This window comes from Populus euphratica, unplaced genomic scaffold, assembly GCF_000495115.2.
Source record: "Populus euphratica unplaced genomic scaffold, PopEup_1.0 scaffold1.1, whole genome shotgun sequence".
NCBI classification, from domain to species: Eukaryota; Viridiplantae; Streptophyta; class Magnoliopsida; order Malpighiales; family Salicaceae; genus Populus; species Populus euphratica.
The window spans coordinates 1,119,641-1,142,838 of NW_011499845.1; the positions used below are offsets into that span (position 1 = coordinate 1,119,641).

The following is a 23,198-nucleotide window of genomic DNA, read 5'->3' on the forward strand; positions in this document are numbered from 1 at the left end:
TTGACTTTAAGGGTGGTAATGGGATAAAATAGATAAAATAGTGATAGTAGTATAGCAATGGGTGCTAATAGTAGTGGGGTGATAAAGTGGCGGTAATGAATTCTCGAAAGATCGTAATGTAAGATGATGGTGATAGTGGTAATGAGATAATATCGAACGAGATTACAAGAAATCAGGCCAGATAGGATCTCACAGGATGTAGATAATCACTGGCCATTCATTGCGAAGGTAATAATTATTGTGTGATTTAATTTTATTTTACGATTCTATGTGCCTGGTAGGTAATTCCTGCAATTGGAGTACATGATGAAAGACGTGTTGGCTTGCATGAATGCTGGTTTATGTCTCCATTTTATATGTTTTCAGGTGCGATTATGATGCAATAATGACCTTGACATGGAATCATGGCTACAATTTGGTGAAATTTCTCTGATAAGCAAGCTGTTCAAAGTTCGACCTGTTTTTCCCATTTCCTGGGGGAGCTTACATCCGTGTTTTTATTGATATACTCTGATCTATTTTTTAATATTTGCAGTTTTATGACACAAGTCAAAGGCCACAGAGCTAGGAATTTGTCCATTCACGAGGCAGTCGGAAGAAATTAGAAGCTATTTTATATTGAGGATCCCTTTGAGCAGCCAGAAAACACTTCTGGAAACCTGGTGAAGATATCTGAAGCCATTCAAGCAACCTACCATAAACTTCTCTTGGTTAATCAGAATCGGTTCTCTCTCCTGGAAGCGTTAGTCAGGCCACGAATATCACGTTTTATTGCAGGAACACCAGCTGGAAACTCAAGCAATGCTGGTGGCCACCATGTTAGAACTTCTGTTGGGAACTCAAGCTACACCGCTGGCCAACATCTTATGACCCGATCACAAATAAGTAGGTCAGTGTGTTCTCAATCGCAAGCACAGCTTCAAACCCTGTAACACAATACAGGAAAGCCATCCCAACAATTTGAGCACGCAAAGAAAGGAAGTCGTGCAAGCAGTTCGACCGAGCAAAGGCACTTGCCACAATACCTCAGTCAAGGACAGCCAAAGCGGAGGCCTAGATCAGATCTAGAGAGTCTTCATCAGTTCTCAAATTGGAAGTTTCTACTAGTTGTCATGAAGAAGATAGTACAGTGCAGATGTTTAAGCTGCAGACTTATTTTACTGGTCCCTGTGTGGGTTATGTGGTCGAGGCCTAGTCCCTGGACATATCACAGTGTTTGAATCCACCAGCATCCATCCCTGGAAAATATTTTGTTGGATTGTAAGTGCATACTTGCTTCTATAATCTAATTGACATCCATGGTGGGTAAAACTAATGAAATGTATCAAACCGAGCCATGTGAAATCCCACTCGCAAAACCCAAACTCGAGAATTAATAAATAACCAAAAAAATAAGCAATTGACACCGCACAAAACTCGAATTTATTTATAAAAAATTCAAATCATTCAAGAAGAAAGTGATGTGATTATAGAGAGAATTCTGTTTGATTTTTTTAGAATGTCTCTGAGCACAGGATAATAATATTTAAACATGGGACATAAATATTTTAACTCTCATATTTTATTTATTTTTCTCTTCTCCTTTCTATTTTCATATTTTGCCGCTTTCAAATTTCTACTTTTTCGGTGTCCACTCTCTCCTTCATCATTTTCTCCCCTCAATTGTATCAGTTACAGAACATCCAGAAGAAATTGAATTATTGTCTGTGAAAAAATTCGATTAAAAAAGAGAAAACAAAACAAAAGATTACATGGTTTAAATTATTCAACACACAATAAATCATGTGTGTTCTTATCACGAGACAATCGAGTAGCTCCCATGGGTTTGGAATGTGCCGGACCCTGTCAAAATCTTCTCCACCTCAACTTCCTCTGTCCTATCAAAGAACATTCCTAGCTTTCGAAGATTAGTCAATTTGAACAATGTATCATTACTAATTAGATTGTTAGCTCTTATCCATGTAAAATTCTCCAGGTTCCTTAATATATCCATTCTGTTAATACTACCACTTACTGAACTGTATTCTACCAGCAAATGTCTTAGATATTCTAATTTCCACAGCACATTCGGTATTGTTGGTGATTTAAACAAATTACTTCGTAGATCAAGGGTGTATAAGCTCTTCATGTTGCCTTTCATTATCATATCATTGGAGAGGATATTTTCCAGTCTTGTCTAAGTTTAAGCTTTTAACAACCCTTTGGCTTCTAATTAAAGAGGCTGTTTGGTCTGAAGGTGGTTTTAGCTTTTTAGAATCTACATAAAAAGCATATATGTTTAGTTTTTGAAGGTGTAATTTGTGTTTTAAAAAAATTATATTTTTGAGAAAAAGCTACCACAACTCTCATCCAAACATATTTAAATAGTTTTATTTTTATCAACTATAACAACTTAAACTCTTGTAAAATTTCAATGTAACGACCATTTACAACTCAATGATTTTAAAATTCAAAATGTCACATGCTGGACATGTTAGATAGGAAAGTTATAGTTATGAAGTACATCAAGGGGTAGATTACTATTTAATCTCAAAATATTTTTCCCCTACTCAATAATTATCCTTGAAAAGTCAATATAAGATTTACAAGAAGTGTGAAGATAAAAGCCTTAAATAACATTAAATTGACATACCAATTACTTTCAAGTAAACAATCAAGCGAAAGTTGAATGATTTTACAAATATTTTTTAAATTAAGGTTATTGGAGTACCGTTACTTCCTTACCTATATTAAATTTTAAGGTGTGTATTCTTCAAGTAATACACGATAATAGAAATAGAGATGCATGCTAAAGCAATAAAGACAAAAAAATAAACAAACAGGCATAACAAACAAGATAATAATAATATGAAAAAAAGCAAAGCTTAGTTCTAAGTGCCCAGAGGAGTTGTTATTTTGCCGCACTCAATATCGTGACAATATGTAAATTTTAAGAAAAAATAACAAATATCTAGCCTCTTATTCTTAAAAGAAAAAAAGATTTAGTTTAAAGAGTTGTCACCTAGTATTATATCATTAAAAATTTTAACTAGTCATCAAAGATTTTATAGTATGAAAATGATTACACAAAAAAAAAATATTATCACCCCTTAAACCTCTTACCCAAAATAGGTTGCATTTATCTTAAATTACTAGGAATTTGTTGTATTCTGCTTTTGATGGTCTGCATATGATATTCATGATTTTGGTATAATTGAATATTCAAATACAAATACTTCTAACTCTCGTTTTGGTTAATACTACATGAAAAACATATATGATATTCCTGACTTCAAATAAATATTAGTGTTTTAAAATTATTTATAATTCTAGTGTCAATATTCATAATTCTAACTTGAGTGAATATAAAAGGTATTCCCAATTTTAATATTAGTGGATATAGATATTTTTAAGGGTGTTCATGGTTTGGTTCGGTTCGGTTTGGTTTAGATTAAAAAAACCAACCGAACCAAATTACATTAATTTTATAAAATATTAATTGAACCGGATCGAAAACCGATTCAAACTAAACCGGTCTGGTTCGGTTAAATCTAGTTTTTTTTAACAAAAAAACTGGAAAACCTAATCCCATCATTTGGATTTTTCATCTGACAAGGAGAAAACACAAGCATAGAAAGAAGATAGATTTTACAGCCATGGTTTCCATTGCCACTAGTCCCATCGACCTCAACCAATACCAGGAACACTTAAAACAAGAAAGACAGCTAAGAATGAAAAAGGAGGAAAGATTAGAACAAAAAAAAGGATACAAGAAGTGACAGATGCACAAAGATATTGTCTTTGTGATAGCTTTGTTCTTCGCCTGTGGAGTATATATAACAACTATAAATTTTCAAGTTACAGAGGCTTAAATATACAGAAGCAAGGGGGAGAAACAATTGTTAACTTCTATTTTCTTTACTATGTTTTTGCTAAAGATCACTATATATCAATTTTTTCTGGATGTGTATTTGACGTTGAAAAATGTCACCTTTATAGTGAAAGCTCATTCAATAACCTATTGGAAAGGAAGATGGGGAGACTATGAACGAAAGATTGTAAATTAATTGAGAGAAAGATTCAGAATTTTTTTAGGGGAGATGATGGCTTTCTGTGAGAGGCAGGAATGTTATATTAACTATTAGGGCTAGATTATAATTTAACTATTTATACCTCAAAGATACGTGTATCTTTTGACTTTTTATAGTTTCAGTTTGGCTTATGTCGATTTCTGGTTCAAAACCAAAACTGAACTGGACCTGTTGAAATTTATGGTTTTGACAATTAGTTTAATTGGTTTTCATTTTGATGCGATTTTTTTAGTTATTTTTTTTAATTTTATCAATTTTTTTAATTAATCGATTATTTTATGGTTTTGACAATTATTTTAAACACCCCTAAATATTTCTGACTTTAATATTAGTGAGATAAATTTACTTTGCCATATGCTCCCCCTTTTTTTTTTTTGGATATCTTACCCCTTACCCTTCAACTTTATTTATAATATATAAGTCCCATAACATATTGAAAACAAGGTTCTAAAAAGATTTATTCTTTCTTTAAAATTAAAATTTTGATTAAAATTTAAATTCAAATTTAAAAATAAGCAACTAAAATTATCATTTTTAAAAAAAACTGAAGATTAGGAAAAAAAAAAAAAAACCCACACATTATAATCTCTATTTTTTTTACAAGTTGAAAAATCACTTTCTTTATCATTTAATGTCAAATTTATTCTCTCTTTAAAAATTTAAAATAAAAACAAATGTGTTCAAAATTATCATATCTTTTTTAAAAATTAGAGAAAAAAGAAGAAGATAAAAGCAAAAAGACATTATAATCTCTATTTTAATCAACATCAATCATTTAATACCAAATTTAACCTCTCTTTAAAGAATAAAATAAAAACAAATGGGATCAAAATTAGATATAACAATTGGCATCCCTTGTTTTTTTTTTTTTTTTCGTGCTTCCTTGCAAAAATATGTGCCATGCTTTTGTCCTTACTTTGAACCTAACCACTTTGGCACTACGAAATTGTGTTATAACATAAGAAATTATCAAGGAAATCAAAGCGCGCCTCATATTTGATGTGTAAATCGAGGTAAAGCCTAAAGGTGATAACAAAACCACTCGCATCAAGAACAAAATGGTGGAAAACAGAGACTGGAATTAGCCAGAAAGTCCACCCATCATTCTTAACTCAAGCGATATTTAAACTTATAATAAGTAATACAAGACGTCAAACGAGCCCACGCTGCTACCTGCCAAAACGTCTGAGCAACTGCAAGAAGAAAAAATAATGGACATCAGAACCATGGTAATTGACCACAACACAACATCACGTTAATGAAACTAAAGCAAGCACTAATTAAATCACGGCATAAAACTAAAAAGTGGACTCGCTACACGGGGGATTAAAATACACACGTTTCTTATGTTGTCTAGCATGGTTAGCAATGGAATAAAATGAATCCAAAAGAATAACATAAGCTGAGACCAACAGAAAGGCAGGAAAAAACCAGAGTCCTTTGATCATCTTATATTATGTATATGCAAGTAAAATGCCTACACTCCAATGCACCTGCAACGCAACATTGTACAACCATGTAATAAGATTGTGTACACTGGTGTGTTTAGGATACCATTTAACCCGCCCCATTCACTTCCCAAAGGAACGCATTTGCAATGAAGAATCATTAGAGCATTACAATCCATCTCCAAAAGCCAATAGATTCATTATGAGAAAATCATATTTCAAGTTGGTAACCATATCCAATCTTCAAAATCATTCCCCACAAAACAACCAATAGCAGACCAAGTGTTATTAGGTACGTTACCATCAAACTTTTAAGTTAGACACTGACCTTAAGAGGAAAATTCAAATGAAGAAACAAAAAATTAGTCATAAAAAACATGGATAAACAAAGCACTCAAATTCATGCAAAGCTAAACTAGAACTACTCATCTAGATTAACACATACAAAGAGAGTCATCATGATGATATAAAGTTATTTGTACCTCAAATGTTACTCGGATACATGAAAACTCTAACACGAGTTCCCTGCAAATGAAACACAAATTTAATGCACAAAAGGCCAAATACCCAGAAACTATGACATACCAATCACAACAGCTATTTTAAAAAAAGTACCATGGACTTTGGAGGCAGGTTGGACTTGAACTTAGCTCTGACAACACCGCTGTTTCCATGAGGCCTTGTGACCTTGCCCCAAATGCAGCGATAATGGGATCCTTGCTTCTTCACCTTGGCCTTGTAGATGTATGCCATGCGCTTACCAGCATACCATGCAACTTCTTCCTTGGTGTTGACTCCCTCAATCTGGATCAGTGATGTGTTGGGATATTGGTTGGACTTCGACCTAACCATCAAAACAATATTTTAATCTCCAGACTTATCCACGCAACTAAAACAAAATCCTAATTCCATTTCTGAAAAACTATATTCAATTTCTGAAACTCGAATGAAAGAATTCCAATGAATCCATCATATTCTTTACTGTACTTGGTCAATTCAAATTGCTGCAAATATAGTTATAGTTAAAACCACAAATCTTGAACTGATAAAACATGTTTTATTTTGCTTGTCTTTCAAAAGAAGATCAAAACATTCTCTATAAACTAGAAAATGCCAGCACTTACTTGGCATCAAACCTGATGCCAATATTTCATTTAACACAACAAAATCAAACATAATAGCTTCTAAAAAACCAATCCCATAACCTAAATGCCCTTAACTTTCTTTTCTTATTCAGATTTCTCCGTAACCAAACGGAGTGAATAAAATACAAATCAAGAAAACACACATAATAAATTCACAGAACATAAAACCTAAGCTATAGTTATTACCTCTTGTAACCCAAGATTGTGCCTCTGACATAAAGCCTAAAGAAAAAGGAAAATATAGAGAGTGTAAAAAAAATGCAATTGTTTATTAGCTTAAATAACAAATTATTAACTGAACATTAAAATTTTGATTCTTTTCTTATTAAAACATTACAGAAAGTATCGCAAACCTGACTCGCTCTCCTTGGCGTCCCTTCACCATTTTGCAACTCCGAGTCTATGCGCTCTCTCTCTCTCTAAAAGTGGCTTAAACTGTGAAGCTGTTGGGAAGTGGAAACGTAAAACCCTAATAGCTGCTGTTTCTACAAAGCGCAAACATGTGGTTGGGCCTTTAGAGTTTAGATCGAACATTAATTCAAGAAATAATCTTATTGGGCTTATGATGTCATTTTTCCAGTGGGCTAATACTTTTTTTCGTGGCCCTTTGTAAGAAACAAAAATCATTTGTAATGGAGTCTTGTAAGAAACAAAAATCATTTGTAATGGGGCATTTGGAGTCTTTTAAATTATTTTTTATTTAAAAATATATTAAAATAATATTTTATTTTTATTCCAGGAAAGTGGGAGCGCAGGAGTTGATAAAAAATAAAGCTCCACGGCAACCGAGATTTATTTCAGGATATGTTGTGTTTTTTTTTCCCGACAAAAAAGAGAGTTTATGAAGAGATATGACAGGAAGGAACTTGGACAAGGCATCTCTTAATGCTACATCTCTTTCAAGACTGAACCCTTTATGATGACCAATGGGAAGCGACGGAGCTTGTAGTTTAGTTTAATTAATGTAAATTGAAGAATCTTATCCAGGCTTGATGCGCCCCAAATTCTCTTTAAAGGGATGGATACCTCTGGGAAAGCGGCGACCTATAAGAGCATCTCCAATAAAGAATCAAATGAATAGTTAAAAATAAAAAATTAATATTTTTATTTTTATTTATTTATTTTGCACATTCCAATGAAGAAGTCAAACAAAATGCTAAAATGCTTCTTCTCTTCCACAAATGTTATTTTTACATATCTCTTTAAAGAGCCAAAACCAACAAAATGAAACCACTAAAAAAATAGACCAATTAAATGTAGATATGTGAAAAAAAAATAACATTAAACAATATTAAAAAATAATAAAACACTTATGTTTTTCACTCTAATATAAATAGCTCTTTAAATAGCTTTTTTTCATTGAAATAAATATAGTAAGATAAACCATATTTATATTATTCAAAATATTATTTTATCAATTTAACTTTTTAAAATAGCATTTTAAACATATCCTCCAATGCTTTGTGTTTGCAATGCCGATACCTCTGGGAAAGCGGCGACCTATAATGCTTTGTGTTTGTAGTGCCCCCATTTTTTTTATCATTCTTTTATTTAAACCGCATGAATGAGGTGTTCAAGTGGGGACGGTGTCTTTTTCTCTATTTTTTTACTTTATTGTTTTTTGGGGGATGATTTTCTAATTATACGTTCAGTGGAACTTTGGTTTGGTTTGGTTGCGATGATATATATAAACGGAGATAGTTAAAATTTAATTTTTTTAAATTTTAATTTTAAATTATTTTAATATGCTAATATTAAAATAAATTTTTAAAAAATATTATTTAATACTTTTTAAAGTAAAAAATATTTTAAAATGTAACTACTAATAAACTTCCAAATACCCCCTAAAATTTATAAATTTATTGATCAACTTGCTTAGTAGCCTTCCTCTTTCATCATCGGATTTTAAGAAAAGCATAGGACACTGACAAAAAAATTACAATTCCAAAAGTGGATGAAATTAGAGATTAGAGATTGAGTGTTTGTGTATATTTCTACATCAAATGTTAGTGAAGAATAGATAATACTGCTGGTTTTGACTTCAGAAGGTATTCTGCTACTAGAGACATTGTGTCTTGCAACAATGACACCAGAGACGCAGACAGTGGGCTCCCCTTCCTGGCAGGATGAACCGGCTACCATGTTCTGATAGCAGGATCACAACAGGGCAGGTCCTCAAACAAGAAGGGGTGAAGCCAATGAATCTCAGCCACCCACAGTCCTAATCAATGCAAAATCAAAACAATCCTTCCTCCTTTCTTAGCCATCTTTCTCCGGTGTCTCTAAGTGGGTAAGGAGACATTGGGTTGATCTGATCCTTTGCAGCTACCTCCAGAAATCGCTGCTAGCTTTTAGATTACATTTATTCAAGGAAGCAAAAGGCGCTTGTCACATGTCAAGATCCTGTAACTTGCATAAGGACCCTCAGATGTGTCACGCACAGTTGCTTCCCAACCCATGACTTTAGCTATCTGTTGAAGTTCATCCATGACATCCAGAGAGTCACGAATGTATGCTCGACCACCAGGTCTGAGTATGCGATCCATCTCAAGCATGATTGTAGACATATTACATCTGAGTCAAAGAAACAAACCAAGTAAAAAAGAGAAGGAGAAGGAAAAACCTCCTGCTTAACCTCAACTATAAGATCTTGGGCAGGTCACAAATTGAGCAAAGAATAAGGCATACCTTTTCCTTTCAACAGAAAAGAGGCCAGCCGCATGCAGTAAATCATAGGTTCTTGGGTACGTATCAAATGGTTCACACCTGATAAATGAAACATCATGAGAAACAGAAGCTCATTCGACCAAGTTCAAGAAGCATAAATTGTGAACAAACTTTTAAACAAAATCAATTCAACATTGCATGCTTTTCTTATCATTGAAGGGGAAAAATCCAATTGGAAAGGAGGAACGGTCAAAGGCATGCATAATTATTTTCAGATGTTAATATTTATGAAAACAATCAAGAAATGGTTTCCAAATTGAGGATCCAATAAACTATATGCATCAGCTACTCTGACAGTTTAGAACAGTACCAATCATGCATAACTCCTAGGAGTCCACGGTCATATAGAACAGGCAAGGTGTTGGACCCGCTTACTGGAACCACATTCAAAACCCAGCAATCAAATCCTTGCTCAATCAATGCAGCCGCAAATCTAACAAAATCAACAATCAAAGCATAAATATGACAAATTAAAATAACCTCTTGTAATGGAACAGTGTAAGATGAGATGAATAGTAGATATGATACCCTCCAAAGCCAGCTTTCATGTCCATTACATTTCTTAGTTTAAACTTCTTCCAATGCCAAGCACGGACATAGCCAGCTATTGTTTCAGACCAAAACTTATTTTCTGCCTTTAATAGCTCTTTTCTGGCTATGAATGACTCGTATTGTATGCTCTGGAGTCTATCAGGTGGAGTGTGCAAGCGGGAAGGCCACATGGAAACATTTGCCCCATATCCATTCTCTGGAAGTCGACTAATACATGCCTTCAGATCAACATACCTAACAACATACAATGAAAGCTATAACAGATGATAAATAGATAACTCAGAAGAATAAGCAAATTAACTTTTTACACACAAACGATTGTATAAAATTCTTCACCAATTTTTTAACAGCAGCTACCCTAACCGATGGGCCCAAGGGGCTCAGCTGCTCAGCTAACAGTTCTAAATATGTAACCTCTGTCAAGAAAAAATAACAGTTCTAAACATGTTCTCTCTTCTCTCTGGTTTTTCCTAATGATATATTCCCCCAAACCACAGAAAGAAAACAAAAAACTTTTACAGCTGTAATTTGCATCAAGTAAATTACATCTATCAACAACAACCAAACTAGATGCAAGTCTGCCATCATGGTAAGAGACAACCAGAAGGTACAGGCAACTATCCAGGTTAGAAATCAGTTAAGGATGAATTATTTCATTCAGAAAGAAGAAATGAAGATAGCAACCAGGAATAAATGAAACCTCTCCTTCACTAGCACTTGTATGAGTTTCATTCAGAAAAACTCATCTAATTCAAGAAAATGTTTCCTTCACTAGTGACGCAGGATGAATTAGGTTTGTGACCAAAAAGGGATTCACAATGAGGTAGGCAGGAAAAATTGAAATTAGGAAGAAAGAGATTTTTACTGTAGCAAGAACAAAATACATATTGAGGTGCTCCGTATTACATAGAAGTGTAACGTTAGGTATGCTAACATGTCCTTGCAAAGTATGGCACTAACAGATGTAGCATAATAAAGTTTTAAAATTATGAAGAGGTTGATCCACAATTTAATGTAGTTTCTTCCATTTTTGGAGTAGCTATTGCAGATAGACACATAATTAGAACAATAAGTACTGTTATTGGCAGCATTATTCTACACAGAATTGGTGCTTCTTTAATAGGCATCAAAAGTAATAGCAGTTTTAAACTAAATAAGAAATAGAAAAACCGAGAAAATTTTTACAGGGAAACCAGTTTCTTCGTTGAATGAATTACGTTTGTCAGTATGACAGATATGGAAAATGAAATTAAGAAAGTAAGCAACATGCCTGATAATCTTACCTCGTTTTCTTTCAAAGAGCTGTATCACCTTTTTTTAAAATGGCACTAAATCACCTCCATTCTTCCTTTTAGTGTATTCAAGGGAAAAATTCAAGAGTAATGGGACAGGAAATGAAAGCTCTAGTTTCTAAAAGGGATGTGTCATTTACACTGCTAAAAAAGCCTCCTGTACTCCTAAATCTTTTAATCACCTAAATGGCAAAATAGTCACTACAATAAAACACTATATCTAGTTCACATGATAAAGTGAAGAGATAGTTATACTATCTAGGCCACATAATGAGAATTTGAAACTTCTTCGGACAGTGAACAGCACGTCCCTAGTAAAAGAGTCGGGGAATTTTAACCCAAAAAATCATTGTGGACGAGCTTCAACAGAAAGTCATTGCTGCATCTTTTCCAACTTAATATTTAATAAAATCCTCCACATTATTAACAAATTCATCATTTGAAAAGAGAGAATTGCAGGAGATCTTTCATGAAAGAGATCACCAGGTTTTTTAGTTTGAACAAAGCAATGTGAAAAGTATAAAGATGATAACCACTTGCAAGTGATTTCTCAGTAGAAACTTGCTCTAAATGATCAAAAAAGAGTTGGCATGAGGTTAAGCATCACTATTAAAACAATAAAGAAAACTCACTCTTCCAGGGCTAAGGGGAAGTAGAAGAGGAGTAAGATACAAGTACATATGGCACCTTTCCAAAAGAATTCTTCCCAAGTAAGGGTAACAAAGGAAATTAAAATATCCAAGAACACAGCCAATTGCATTCCAAATGAGAGTTGCAAGTTTTGTTTTTCTACTCTTCCATTACTTTTTTAATCCAGTAAATTTTTCTTCCTCTCCAGTTTCTGTTTTTATACTACCATGGCAACAAAGGTCATATTATCTCAGGCTATCTACCTGTATAACAACATTTTTTCCAGCCAAGCTAAAAAAGGCTATTCTATATGCCATGAAAACAATAATAGCAGTTCTAGGTGAAACAATTTACCAAACATTATCAGGGTCATCATCTGAATCACACAACTGAGGTTTTGCTCCAGCGTCACGGCTTAGATAGCAGCTGTTGTTTAAGGGTTTTTGCCATATTGCAATATATCCCTCCTTCTTAACAAGCTCCCAGCAAAGATGCGTAGTAAGATTAAGCATCTCTGAAAATATAGAAAGACATAACGTAGTTAAATACAGTAATATTACAACCTATCAATGGCATGAAGGCACAACATATCTAATAAACTGGTTCAACCAATATGTAGTCAAACATCATCACACCATTCTTTAGTAATTATATGCGTTCATTACTAATGTAGTTTCAACCCTCCCATGACACATATTTCTGTCTGAGGTTGATATGCTGTTTTTTTGGATTGGACAAAGTTTGTTATTCAAAAAAACTAGCCTGTCACATAAAGAAATCAAAAATTCAATTAATTCAGTACATTTAGATTACAGACACTGAACAGGAGGAGAAAACAAAACTCGTGTGGATTATCTGAAGGGAAACAAAAAAGGTCATCAAGAATGCAAAACCTTCGATTTTTTAACATGCAATTTCCAAGTGAGAAACCAAATAGATACCTTCCCACTGTTCCTCTAGGACTTGTTCGTGTTTATAAACTGGTTGTGCTGCCCAAGCAAAGTATCCTCCTGCCCGAAGCATCCTATTGACCTCGAGGAGCAAAATTCCATCTTCATCATAATGTTTGAAAATAAAGAGTCTATCAGAATCCCAGAACGAAGATGAAAAATGCAAATTTTTCAAAGGTACAAAACCTTAAAAGCATGCATGAGATGTGCATTAGCAACACAAACTCATTAAGGAATACAATAATCTCACACAATATGTACACAATCGGGCTGGGGGGGGGGGAATAAAACAGCAAGGGAATGGGAGAACTTCACATAGTCAGAGGAGTGTAGAGCAAGTGCATATAAAACTGCAGTTGATTTTAGAATTGAGTTGGAAAGTTGTGGGTGGCATTTCAAACATGTAATACAATGCTTCTTCTCTTATTCTACAAGTTCATTGAAACAATTCTGTGACCAAAACTAGTCAAAACAGAAGCAACATACCATCCCGAGTCCAATTGATTCTGCATCTTGAACAATGTATCAATTCAAATGCTTGACTCGGATATAGCAGACGGTGAGTTGCAAATGCAGCCACCATTGCAGGTACACCGCGCTCGAGAGCAAATTGAATTTGATTCTCGTGAACATCTTTAGGAGCAATAGACATAGTCATAACATCCCGTGATAGCAGATAGGCACCAAAACTTGCCACGCCACACCCAACATCTAGAACCACTCGAGTATGATGACCAAATGCAATGTCTGGAACCATCTACACATAGAGCAATATCATAAACAACAAATGGACAGGATATGAATATTATTTCCTTCCCAAAAATACGGATAAAAAAATTGGCAAACCTCAGAAATCTGGTCCAAATATTTATCCGCCCCATGTATGAACTGTGTACCACCGCCAGGAAACATAAACTTGTCTTTCGCTTTAGAAATCCAGTTTTGGCCCCCTTTATCTTCAACTAATCGCGAATGAGGAACATTGCTATACCATACCTGTAGGAAAGTGGCATTTAATTAAGAATCTCCGGTGAGAACAAAAATATATCAGTCCTAGCTATTGCACATCAGGGTGTTTTCAAACAAAACCCCCCAGAACAGACTGACTGTCTTGAAGAAGGAAATGCAGTAAAGTATATCACGTTAGAAATAGAACACAACTCCATATATTCCACACAGCTCATCACAATATATACAAAATTGCTTTCTACTGTAATAAGTCTACAAAAAGAGTGGTGCCGCTACCCTAAATAACCACTTGTTTACTTGCCCTAAGTTCATAAAAAGAGCTAGTGCATGAACAGTCAGCAATCGCACTGTAAAAATTGGATAGGATCAAGAAATTTGATCAACAACTTCCCATGCTCTTTCATTTTGCTTCACTGTCTTGGCAAACACGAAAGAACGATCCCTCAATCTGTACACGGTTAATAACGAAAACTGGAGGACATCAAAACAAAAGGGAAAAAAAATACTTTTTTCTTTCCATTTTCTCTAAAACAAAACAAACACCAGTTCGATTCCAATACCTCATCACGGCTCCGCGGCCATGGAATTGGTGGCCGGTATCCTATAGGAGGGGGAACCAAGCAATTCAGTTCGTCCCCCTTCTCTGGGCAATGCCTTTCGAATCTCTCCCCTTTCTCCGTCGATTTCAACCTCTTAATAGCCTTCACATTATCCAAACACGGTATATACTCTCTCATACTCACTGGACACAACTCATATCTCTCGGCCCTGAACCTAGAATCCTTACTCCCACTATCAATTTCGCTCCCGTTCCCCCAGTTCTCCACGATATCCGGATCAAACTCCCCAGCTTCAAAATCATCACTCATTTTTCCATCAGAATCAATGATCCCAAACGTCCGATTGGGATCGGGTAGTGGAGATTCATCGGGAGGTGGAGAAATGGTTGTGGCTTGATCTGTAAGGGGTTGATCAGATTGGTTTAGGGAGATTAGAGGGGTAATGTTGAACGACCTGTCGTTGTTAGGAGAGATGGAAATGGAGTTTAGTGGTGTGGAGAAGAAGAGGAGCTGCTGGTAGCCACCGTTGGACCAGTGTCTGCCAAGGTAGAAAAATGTGATTGAGATTAAAGTGAAGGCTGTGATTTTGAGGATTAGCGGGGTTTTAATGAGATCTGTATTGGTGAGTGGTTTCATGATTAATTGATGTGTTGGCGGCGGCGGCGGCGGTTTTTATAGGATCTGAGAATGCGAGCGCGCTGAGCCCGCACTGGTGCGAGAGTGAGCTAGCGAGAAGAGGTCGGTGATCTAGCGACGGGCTGTGAATAAGAAGGGGGTGAAAAGAAGAAGAGTGATCTTGCTTGTTTAATCGATCGAGAGGATTTTTTTTATTATTATTATTAAATATTAATTTTTTATATATTTTTTAAATCTTAATCTTACAAATAATTTTTTTAAAAATAAAAATTTATTATTTTAACATATTTTAAAATAAAAAATATTTAAAAATAATAATTATAACCATTCTCTCAAATATATCCTAAATAATTGCGTGCAAATACTAGAAAAATATAACTTTGGTCCTTCAATTAGTTTATTGTTATTGTTTTTTAAAAAAATTTCTATTTTTATGTAGGGGAAAATAAATTGTAAGAAAATATATAAGATTCGAATTAATTTGAAAATAAATCGTTTTTGAAACAAAACGCTACTGGATTGAGAATATTTGACATGGGATTGTTAAATAATTTTAATTTTAATTAATCAAATTTGTTGTACAATGAAGATTAGGCTATGATAAGAAAATTCCCCACGCTACGTTTTCAGCGTGTGTTTTCAGCGCGCGCGCGCGCGCGTATAAGATTAATAAACCATACACATACACACACACACACACGAAATTCTTGGATAATATTAATAAACTTTATTTATGGGTTAAATCTAAAACTTTTTAATTATATTTATTATTTTATTTGAAATTTAGATTAAATCATATAAAAATTATTTTAATCTAAAAATTAAAAAATTAATAAAAATACAATTTAACATAAAAAAATATTGTTAATATAACATTGTTTTATAAAAATAAGGTAATAACAATTAAATTAATATAAAATAACTCGTTAAATCTATAAATTATATCATAAACTCCAATAAATTTATTAATTTTATTTTTTAAGGCTGTTTTTATTTAATTAAATAATAAAATATAAAAAATTATAAAATTAAACATCAACTTCACATCATGTGTTTTTCTAATACCATAATAATTACTTGCAAATTAATCATGAGTTTATTTTTAATGATAAATAATAAAATATAAAAAATTATAAAACTAAACATCAACTTCACATCATCACATCATGTGTTTTTCTAATACTATAATAATTACTTGCAAATTAATCACGAGTCTATTTTTAATAATTATTTTTTAAAATAAATATTTGTATTTAATAATATGATAAACAAATATATACTCATCAACTTAATATTGATATATTTTTTTAAATTATGATTTTTTTGTAAAATAAAATAAAATAAATTATAATATTTTTTCATAGTTATTCTTTATTTAACAGTATAACAGGCCACTTTCTATTGGTATGATATAAAAAAATTAAATATCATAAAAATAAATACAAAATTAATATTAAGATATTTTTCTAGTATCATAATAGTTTTATATAAAAAAGCTAAAAAAAAAAAAAACAAAGTTCAATCACTAGCAAAGCTAGTATCAAGATATGAAAAATATTACAGAGTAAAAAAAGAAAGGAAGAGGAAAAAAAACACGTCACTATTCTAGGAAACAATAGCATGCAAAGAGGATGGCAGTAGTTGTCCTTCCTTGACGAGTCCCTGTTGATCGCTCCTATTCTGCTTGTACAAGTGCATGAAAGCGGGCGAGGGAAGGAATGCTTTTAATTATATATTTTTTAAGAAAATGAGGAAATTAACGTCTTAACATTTAAATGTATATAGGATTTACATACAAAGAAAGCTATAAAAAAAAAATACAAGGACATCACATCACTTTGGATATAAATGATAACTTAAAGCAACTAAAAATGGATTTAGTTTCAACGAGATGTTTTTATGGCGTGGAAGGAGAATCTAATGACATTTGATTGCTTATATGGTAGCAACCGATCTAGGCCGCTGGGGCGCTGATCCACACACAAGAAAAGGCCGGGAAAGTAAAAAGGCCCCAAGCCCACGGCCCAACAAATTTTTTGAGAGTTGAAACCATGACCCCGCCCCGCCCCACCCGACCTGCAAAACCCGACCACAAATTCAAATTCGCCACGTCTCTCTCTCTCTCTCTATAAATTCCAATCTTCAACAACGGATTTTACATTTCCACCTTTTTCTATTTTCACTCCCTCTCGTTGACAGACCTCTATCGATCTGGCAATCACTGCTCTCCGGCTAAATTCACCGTTCACCTCTCTCAATTCCCTTCAATTGATCTCCCCTATCTCTCTTCAACACCCCCCTCCCGGTTTCCCTCTCTCCGGATCCTAAAAAAAAAACAATAACCTAATTTCACCATCAATTAATTCTAGGGTTTGCCCGAACCTTCAACAAACAGCACAGTTTGTTGAATATCCTACAATTCCTCCCTTTTAAGTCCGTGTTTTGCCATCAATTGATTCAATTCACCTGAATTCACGGCTAAAAATCGTAACTGTTCCATGGTTGCTCTATTTCGATGAAATCATGGACGATTTCAAGGGAGATGCAGATAAGGAGTCATGTTCGAAGTCAATCAACGAGACGGTGAATGGGTCTCACCAGTTTACGATAAAAGGGTATTCATTAGCGAAAGGAATGGGAGCTGGGAGATGCATAGCGAGTGATGTTTTCAACGTGGGTGGTTATGATTGGGCGATTTATTTTTACCCAGATGGGAAAAACCCTGAGGATAGCTCGATGTATGTGTCGGTTTTTATTGCGTTAGCGAGCGAAGGAACGGATGTTAGGGCTTTGTTCGAGTTGACGCTGGTGGATCAGAGTGGGAAAGGGAAGCATAAAGTACATAGTCATTTCGATCGTGCGTTGGAGAGTGGACCTTATTCATTGAAGTACAGAGGCAGCATGTGGTAGTGTTTTCCTTCTTCTAATTTTGTTCGGTTCTGTTTCCTTTGTTTAGGTTGGTTAATCTTGGTTTTATTATGTTTTATATATATGATTAAGTATTACTGCATTTTGATTAATTTACCTGTAGTTTGCGGGTTAAAAGATGGGAGTTAATGATGTAAAGAGAATTAAAAAAAAATTATGCCTGTCTATATGAGCTTGTTTTAGGTAGTTCGAATAAGATAGTTTGATGGATGGTAGATGAAAGTTTGGATCTTATGGTTACATAGTTGATCTAATCAGTAATTTTGATTCTATCAGATACTGCCATGTGTTTGAACGTGGTGCCGGTGTAGGAATGTGGGATGCTAGTCATAGCATGTTGTGTACTATGATATCGTGTGTTAGTAAATGACTGCTGCTATTGCAAAATTACAGCTCTGCTTACTGAAAAATAGCATGCAGTAGTGCTGCTGCTACTGTTGTGGTCGAGGTTAGAATTATGAAAGATCTGATGTCCAATTACATATGGTATTAATCTTTTTGTCCTTCAAACAGGTGGCATATGATTTCTCCTCTCAAAAGAAAAATCGAATTATGAAAGATTTTGTTGCAGCCAATAGCAGTCAGAGTCAAGATAGAATATATTGTTCATTTCCTTGTAGCTCTGTTGTTGTTCTCCTTGACAGATCCCAATTAATCTATAATAACATGCACTGGAAATTAAGATCCTAAGTTCTAAGAAAAAAGAACCTGTATCTCCCATACCTAGAAGGTTTACACATGGACAGGCGAAGAATAATACAGCACTATAACTGAAAACATCCAGAAGTGCTACCTTACAAATTCGCATACCTCTCACTATTAAGCTAAATGCCAAGATTCCCACTTTCACATGCAGATGCCTATAGCTTTGAAACTTTAACCTGCAAGTGGTTTGGAATTTTACTTTGGGCATTGCAATTTGTACATTGTTGAGTGAGCAGATGCGTTTTGGCCTTCAATGTATTGCATTCCTCAAACCTGCATATTGATCCATGCCTGTGACACTGGGATTGAGGAGATATCCACGTGGTGTTACTCTGTGTTGGTTTCTTGTAATTTCAGTAGTTTTGGATGTTAATTAGAATTATTTTCATTATGTTTTTATAAAACTTGATTGCTTGCTTTTAGTGCATGTAAATGTCATATAGAAGTTTAATCAGTGCACTCTAATCTCTTCTTTGTCCTTTTCTTTTGGGGAGTCGGGTGGTATTGGGCTGGGAGTGCACCAAAAAGTTCTCAATATTTTCACTCATGACACTTTGTTTGCATTTCAGGGGTTACAAACGTTTCTTCCGAAGGACAACCTTGGAAACTTCTGATTATCTGAAGGATGACTGCCTTATCATGAACTGCACTGTTGGAGTTGTCAGAACTCGTCTTGAAGGACCAAAACAGTACTCCATTTCAGTTCCACCTTCAGACATGGGTTGGGGTTTTAAAGAACTACTGGAGTCTGAATCTGGTTGTGACATAGATTTCCAGGTTGGCGATGAAACATATAGAGCTCATAAGCTGATCCTTGCTGCTCGTTCACCTGTTTTCAGAGCTCAATTTTTTGGACTTGTCGGGGATCCTAACATGGATAAAGTAGTAGTGAAGGATGTTGATCCCTTGATATTCAAGGTAAGGATCCTGTCCTAATTCCTATCTATCACCATTTGAAGAAAGAGAATAGGATGCATTTTTATGTGTCTAAAGAAAAGGATAACTCTCTCTTTTTCCTGTTAAATTCACCATATCGTAATATTGCATTTCTAGATCTTTGTTATCATTCCCCAACTTTGAATTTATTCTTTATGCAAATTTCTTGAACACTGTTATGGTCACTTGTTTAAAAGTAGGAGGTATGACTTGATTGGGCTCTTCTGTGTTTTCAGGCAATGCTTCTGTTTATATACACTGACAAACTTCCTGATGCACATGAAATAACTGGTTCAACATCAATGTGCACATCCACCAATATGGTGCAGCATCTGTTGGCTGTCTCTGACCTTTACAATTTAGATAGATTGAAATTGTTATGTGAAGCAAAGTTGTGTGAGGAGCTCAATGCCGAGAATGTGGCAACAACACTGGCATTGGCTGAGCAGCATCAGTGCATGCAACTGAAGGCCATCTGTTTGAAATTTGCAGCAAATCCAGCGAACTTGGGAGGTGCGTGTTGTTTGTAGGTTATGAGTGGTGCAAATTCAAATTGTATCAGTTTTATGGTTTTGCGTCTTATCTGGATAAAAATACAAAGATTTTCATTATCTAAAATTTTAAGATGCTTAGCACCCCAGGAATAGAGCACCTTGAAAGTTTTAAATGTTTGTGATGTTTGCTCCTTGAAATAGAAATATGTTTAGTTGCATCATGCTTAGATCTTAACAATGCAACTGCATCATTGCAATGCCTTTACGTGAAAAGTAACTTGTACATGATTTCTTTTTCCTCCTTTATGTCCAAACTGACCCGGGGATTCCATTTCTGAGAGCCTTGATGCAATTATTGGTGGATAATTTCTCTAGGGTGCATATGCTTGTGTATGTGTTTTCCTCTAGATGATATTTTTAGATGCTTTATTTTCTCTATTGATTAAAATACTAGTTGAATTCTGGAAGTTCCAAATATCATATGTCATTTATCATTTCATTATATAATGCAGTGCATGCTTGAGATAAAATAGCAGGGCTATCTGAGATTATAGGATTTTTTATCATATGGCTGAACAGAGATTGGTCAATTTTTTTATTTTCTTTTTAGCATTGGGTGTGCTAAAGCTGTCCACATCAGCCATTTCTTTTCATTGAATTTTATGTTCTATGTTCTAAATGCCCAGGGAGATGCATTAGTGCATCATTGTTTTGGAGGATTTCTTTTTTGCATGGTTGGGTGTGGAAAATATGTAATTACTCAGTTTTCTGGTCTGGACAGAATTGCTTGGCCAAAGTTTTGCCACAGTTGGAAGCACATGTTCATGACAGTTGGATTGATAGAATGTATGACAAGAACATTATAAGTCGTTGGATTGATAGAATCCACCAATAACTTCCACGTTGATCATGTTGGATGGTTCACAGTTTTCCTTGTAATCTAAGTCATTCTGTCTTATGAAAGAGCACTCCTCAAACAGTATACCATTCCAAAAAAGGACCCTTTTGCTATTAATTTATTACATTCTTACTCGAGTGCATTTGCCCATAAAGCAAGAATGAAATCGATCATTTTATCTTATTGGTTTCTCATTTGCACTTTTCTATGTTTTGCTGAAAATTTTATCTTCGTTTTTTCTTTTCTGCAGCGGTAATGCAGTCAGAAGGTTTCCGGCACTTGGAGGAGAGCTGCCCTTCAATGCTATGTGAGTTGCTGAAGACACTTGCTTCTGGAGACGAGAACTCAAGTCTTCTGTCAGGTAGGAAGAGGAGTGGCAGCAGTTTACTTGGGGTTGATCTAGCGGATGGGGCTCCAGCAGAATCAGCAAATCCCAATGGCAGGCGTTTGAGGAGGCGGTTTTAGATGTAGATAGTTGCTTGCAAATTGTAATTCTGTCGTCCTCTATGGAATGCGATCTAGCGGTAGTGTGACTGACGTCGAAATCTCGTCCTGATTCCTGTATGTTGTCTGATCAAAAGTGTTGGTAGTTGCAAGTTTTGCGAGAAAATGCTTGTTGGTTTTGTTTTGATAACGTGTTCATTTCTCTCTCGCTCTCTCCTTCAAGACAGATGACCAGATTATCGCCCTTCTAGAACCCTTGAGCTTACCCATTGTCTTGGATCTATTTTAACTAGGAACTGGTCTCTTTCTGGCTGCCTCGTTTGGCTGCTTCCGAAAAACCACACCTTCTGTTCGTCCTTTATGCTGTCATGACTGCTGGAAAGCTTTCGATGGATGATAGTCAGTGAAAAATGGGAGAGAAGAAAAATAAAATAAAAAACCACCTGCCCATCGTGGCAGGCATCCAGTCTTAAGGTATAGCAGGAATTTAACACAAGTCGCTTTCTGAGATTTTAGTTTCTTACTGTATTCTATCAATTTGATTTTTTTTAATTTTAATAAAATAGAATATGAATATAAAAAGAATTCATAATAATCAACAATTCCATGAACTTGGGTTTATGCTATTAACATAAAAACACCCCTTTTTGTGTCTTCGGATACAAGCCACGACATGAGGGTTTGGCTGTCCTTTGTGCATAAACCTTTGTGAGGATTTCACGCAGTTTCAGTGGTTCTTCCATTTTCAGGATAAATTCTCCTATTTGTGCTTCATTAAAAGCAGCAACAGGTTGATGGATCACTAAGCTGATCTCTTGGAATAATTTAATTAAGAAAAAAAGAAAAAATTCATCAGGTTTTGCTGGTATACTGTTTTCCTGGCATTAGCTACTTTTTAAAATTTATCATTTAATATATTTTTTTAATTAATTATATTAAGTTTTATGATACTAGAAAATGCATTCGACATCTTCCTTTGCATTAACTTGAATTCTATTTGCAGCGAAGTTGGATACACTGGCAAGTTAATTGGCATTTTCTATTTTGTTTTCGTCTTGAACTTTCAACCCCTCGCCCATGGGTCAACTTCCTGCTCCTCCGGATCTTCTTATTTCCAAAAAATAACATTTGTTTTATTTTTTCAGCCGGTCGGCGGGGCTCTGTACAGCTAAAAGAAACATACAATTTTGGAGGACGGCAGCGAAAATAGAATCCCAGGGCGTTTCTTCGTTTTTGTCGTTGATTCTTTTTTCAGTTACACTCTCAAACTTTATTTCTTTGCATTTCATGCTCGAAAAATATACTGTCAATGTTTTTACATGCCAGCCTCGTCTCGCTTTGCATGCTCTCGGGAGTTTGAGAGTATTTTAATATTAAATTAAAGATGATATTATAACATAGAATTGTAAGTTTTAGTTTAACATAAGATAATTAAAAAAATAAGTACTGAAATTATCACAAACAAAGACAAGTTATCTCATTTACTTCGTCCAGGGGCATGAAAAAGTTTGATTTCGATTGTTTTAGGTTTCTATATTTTAATCATAAACTTCAATTAATTATATTTTAGCCTGAATGTTAAGAGATACGAGACAAAATTAATTTTAAAACAAGAGAGAGAAGAGAGATGGTTGATAATAAAAAGATAAATCTCAATGCTCATATATTTGTTTTTATCATTAAAGTTCGAGAGAGTTAATCTTTTGTGTTTAGATGGGAAGTAACTTTTATTTTTTAGATAAAAAAATATATGTTTTTTAATTTTTAAAAAAGTGATTTGTGTTTAAACAGTATTATACTGAAAAAAAAACCAT

General features: G+C 34.4%; 3 protein-coding genes across 5 annotated transcripts; 1 reads left to right on the plus strand and 2 right to left on the minus strand.

Moving 5' to 3' along the window:
- Positions 1-5,036: 5,036 nt before the first annotated feature.
- LOC105132275 (60S ribosomal protein L35a-1-like) lies at positions 5,037-7,142 on the minus strand. Its single transcript, XM_011035698.1, has 5 exons — positions 7,017-7,142; positions 6,850-6,885; positions 6,134-6,362; positions 6,001-6,043; positions 5,037-5,263 (listed from the first exon to the last, which is right to left on the minus strand). The coding sequence occupies exons 1-4, from the start codon at positions 7,046-7,048 to the stop codon at positions 6,002-6,004; spliced, it is 339 nt and encodes a 112-aa protein (XP_011034000.1). The 5' UTR covers positions 7,049-7,142; the 3' UTR covers positions 5,037-5,263; position 6,001.
- A 1,371-nt stretch (positions 7,143-8,513) lies between these two features.
- LOC105132338 (probable methyltransferase PMT11) lies at positions 8,514-15,160 on the minus strand. Of its 3 annotated transcripts, none has more exons than XM_011035979.1 (10): positions 14,344-15,160; positions 13,661-13,810; positions 13,301-13,571; positions 12,806-12,916; positions 12,219-12,378; positions 9,919-10,176; positions 9,701-9,823; positions 9,352-9,429; positions 9,016-9,237; positions 8,514-8,984 (listed from the first exon to the last, which is right to left on the minus strand). In XM_011035979.1, exons 1-9 carry the CDS (start codon positions 14,977-14,979, stop codon positions 9,030-9,032), a joined length of 1,995 nt encoding a protein of 664 aa, XP_011034281.1. In that variant the 5' UTR covers positions 14,980-15,160; the 3' UTR covers positions 8,514-8,984; positions 9,016-9,029. The 3 variants fall into 3 exon arrangements, with proteins under 3 accessions (XP_011034281.1, XP_011034206.1, XP_011034125.1); XM_011035904.1 differs by having other exon boundaries at positions 8,514-8,980; positions 9,012-9,237; XM_011035823.1 differs by having other exon boundaries at positions 8,514-9,237.
- A 1,967-nt stretch (positions 15,161-17,127) lies between these two features.
- On the plus strand, positions 17,128-21,569 carry LOC105132510 (BTB/POZ and MATH domain-containing protein 3-like). The gene is made up of 4 exons (XM_011036100.1): positions 17,128-17,885; positions 19,182-19,530; positions 19,785-20,061; positions 21,191-21,569. The coding sequence occupies exons 1-4, from the start codon at positions 17,503-17,505 to the stop codon at positions 21,403-21,405; spliced, it is 1,224 nt and encodes a 407-aa protein (XP_011034402.1). The 5' UTR covers positions 17,128-17,502; the 3' UTR covers positions 21,406-21,569.
- The last annotated feature ends 1,629 nt before the right edge of the window (positions 21,570-23,198 follow it).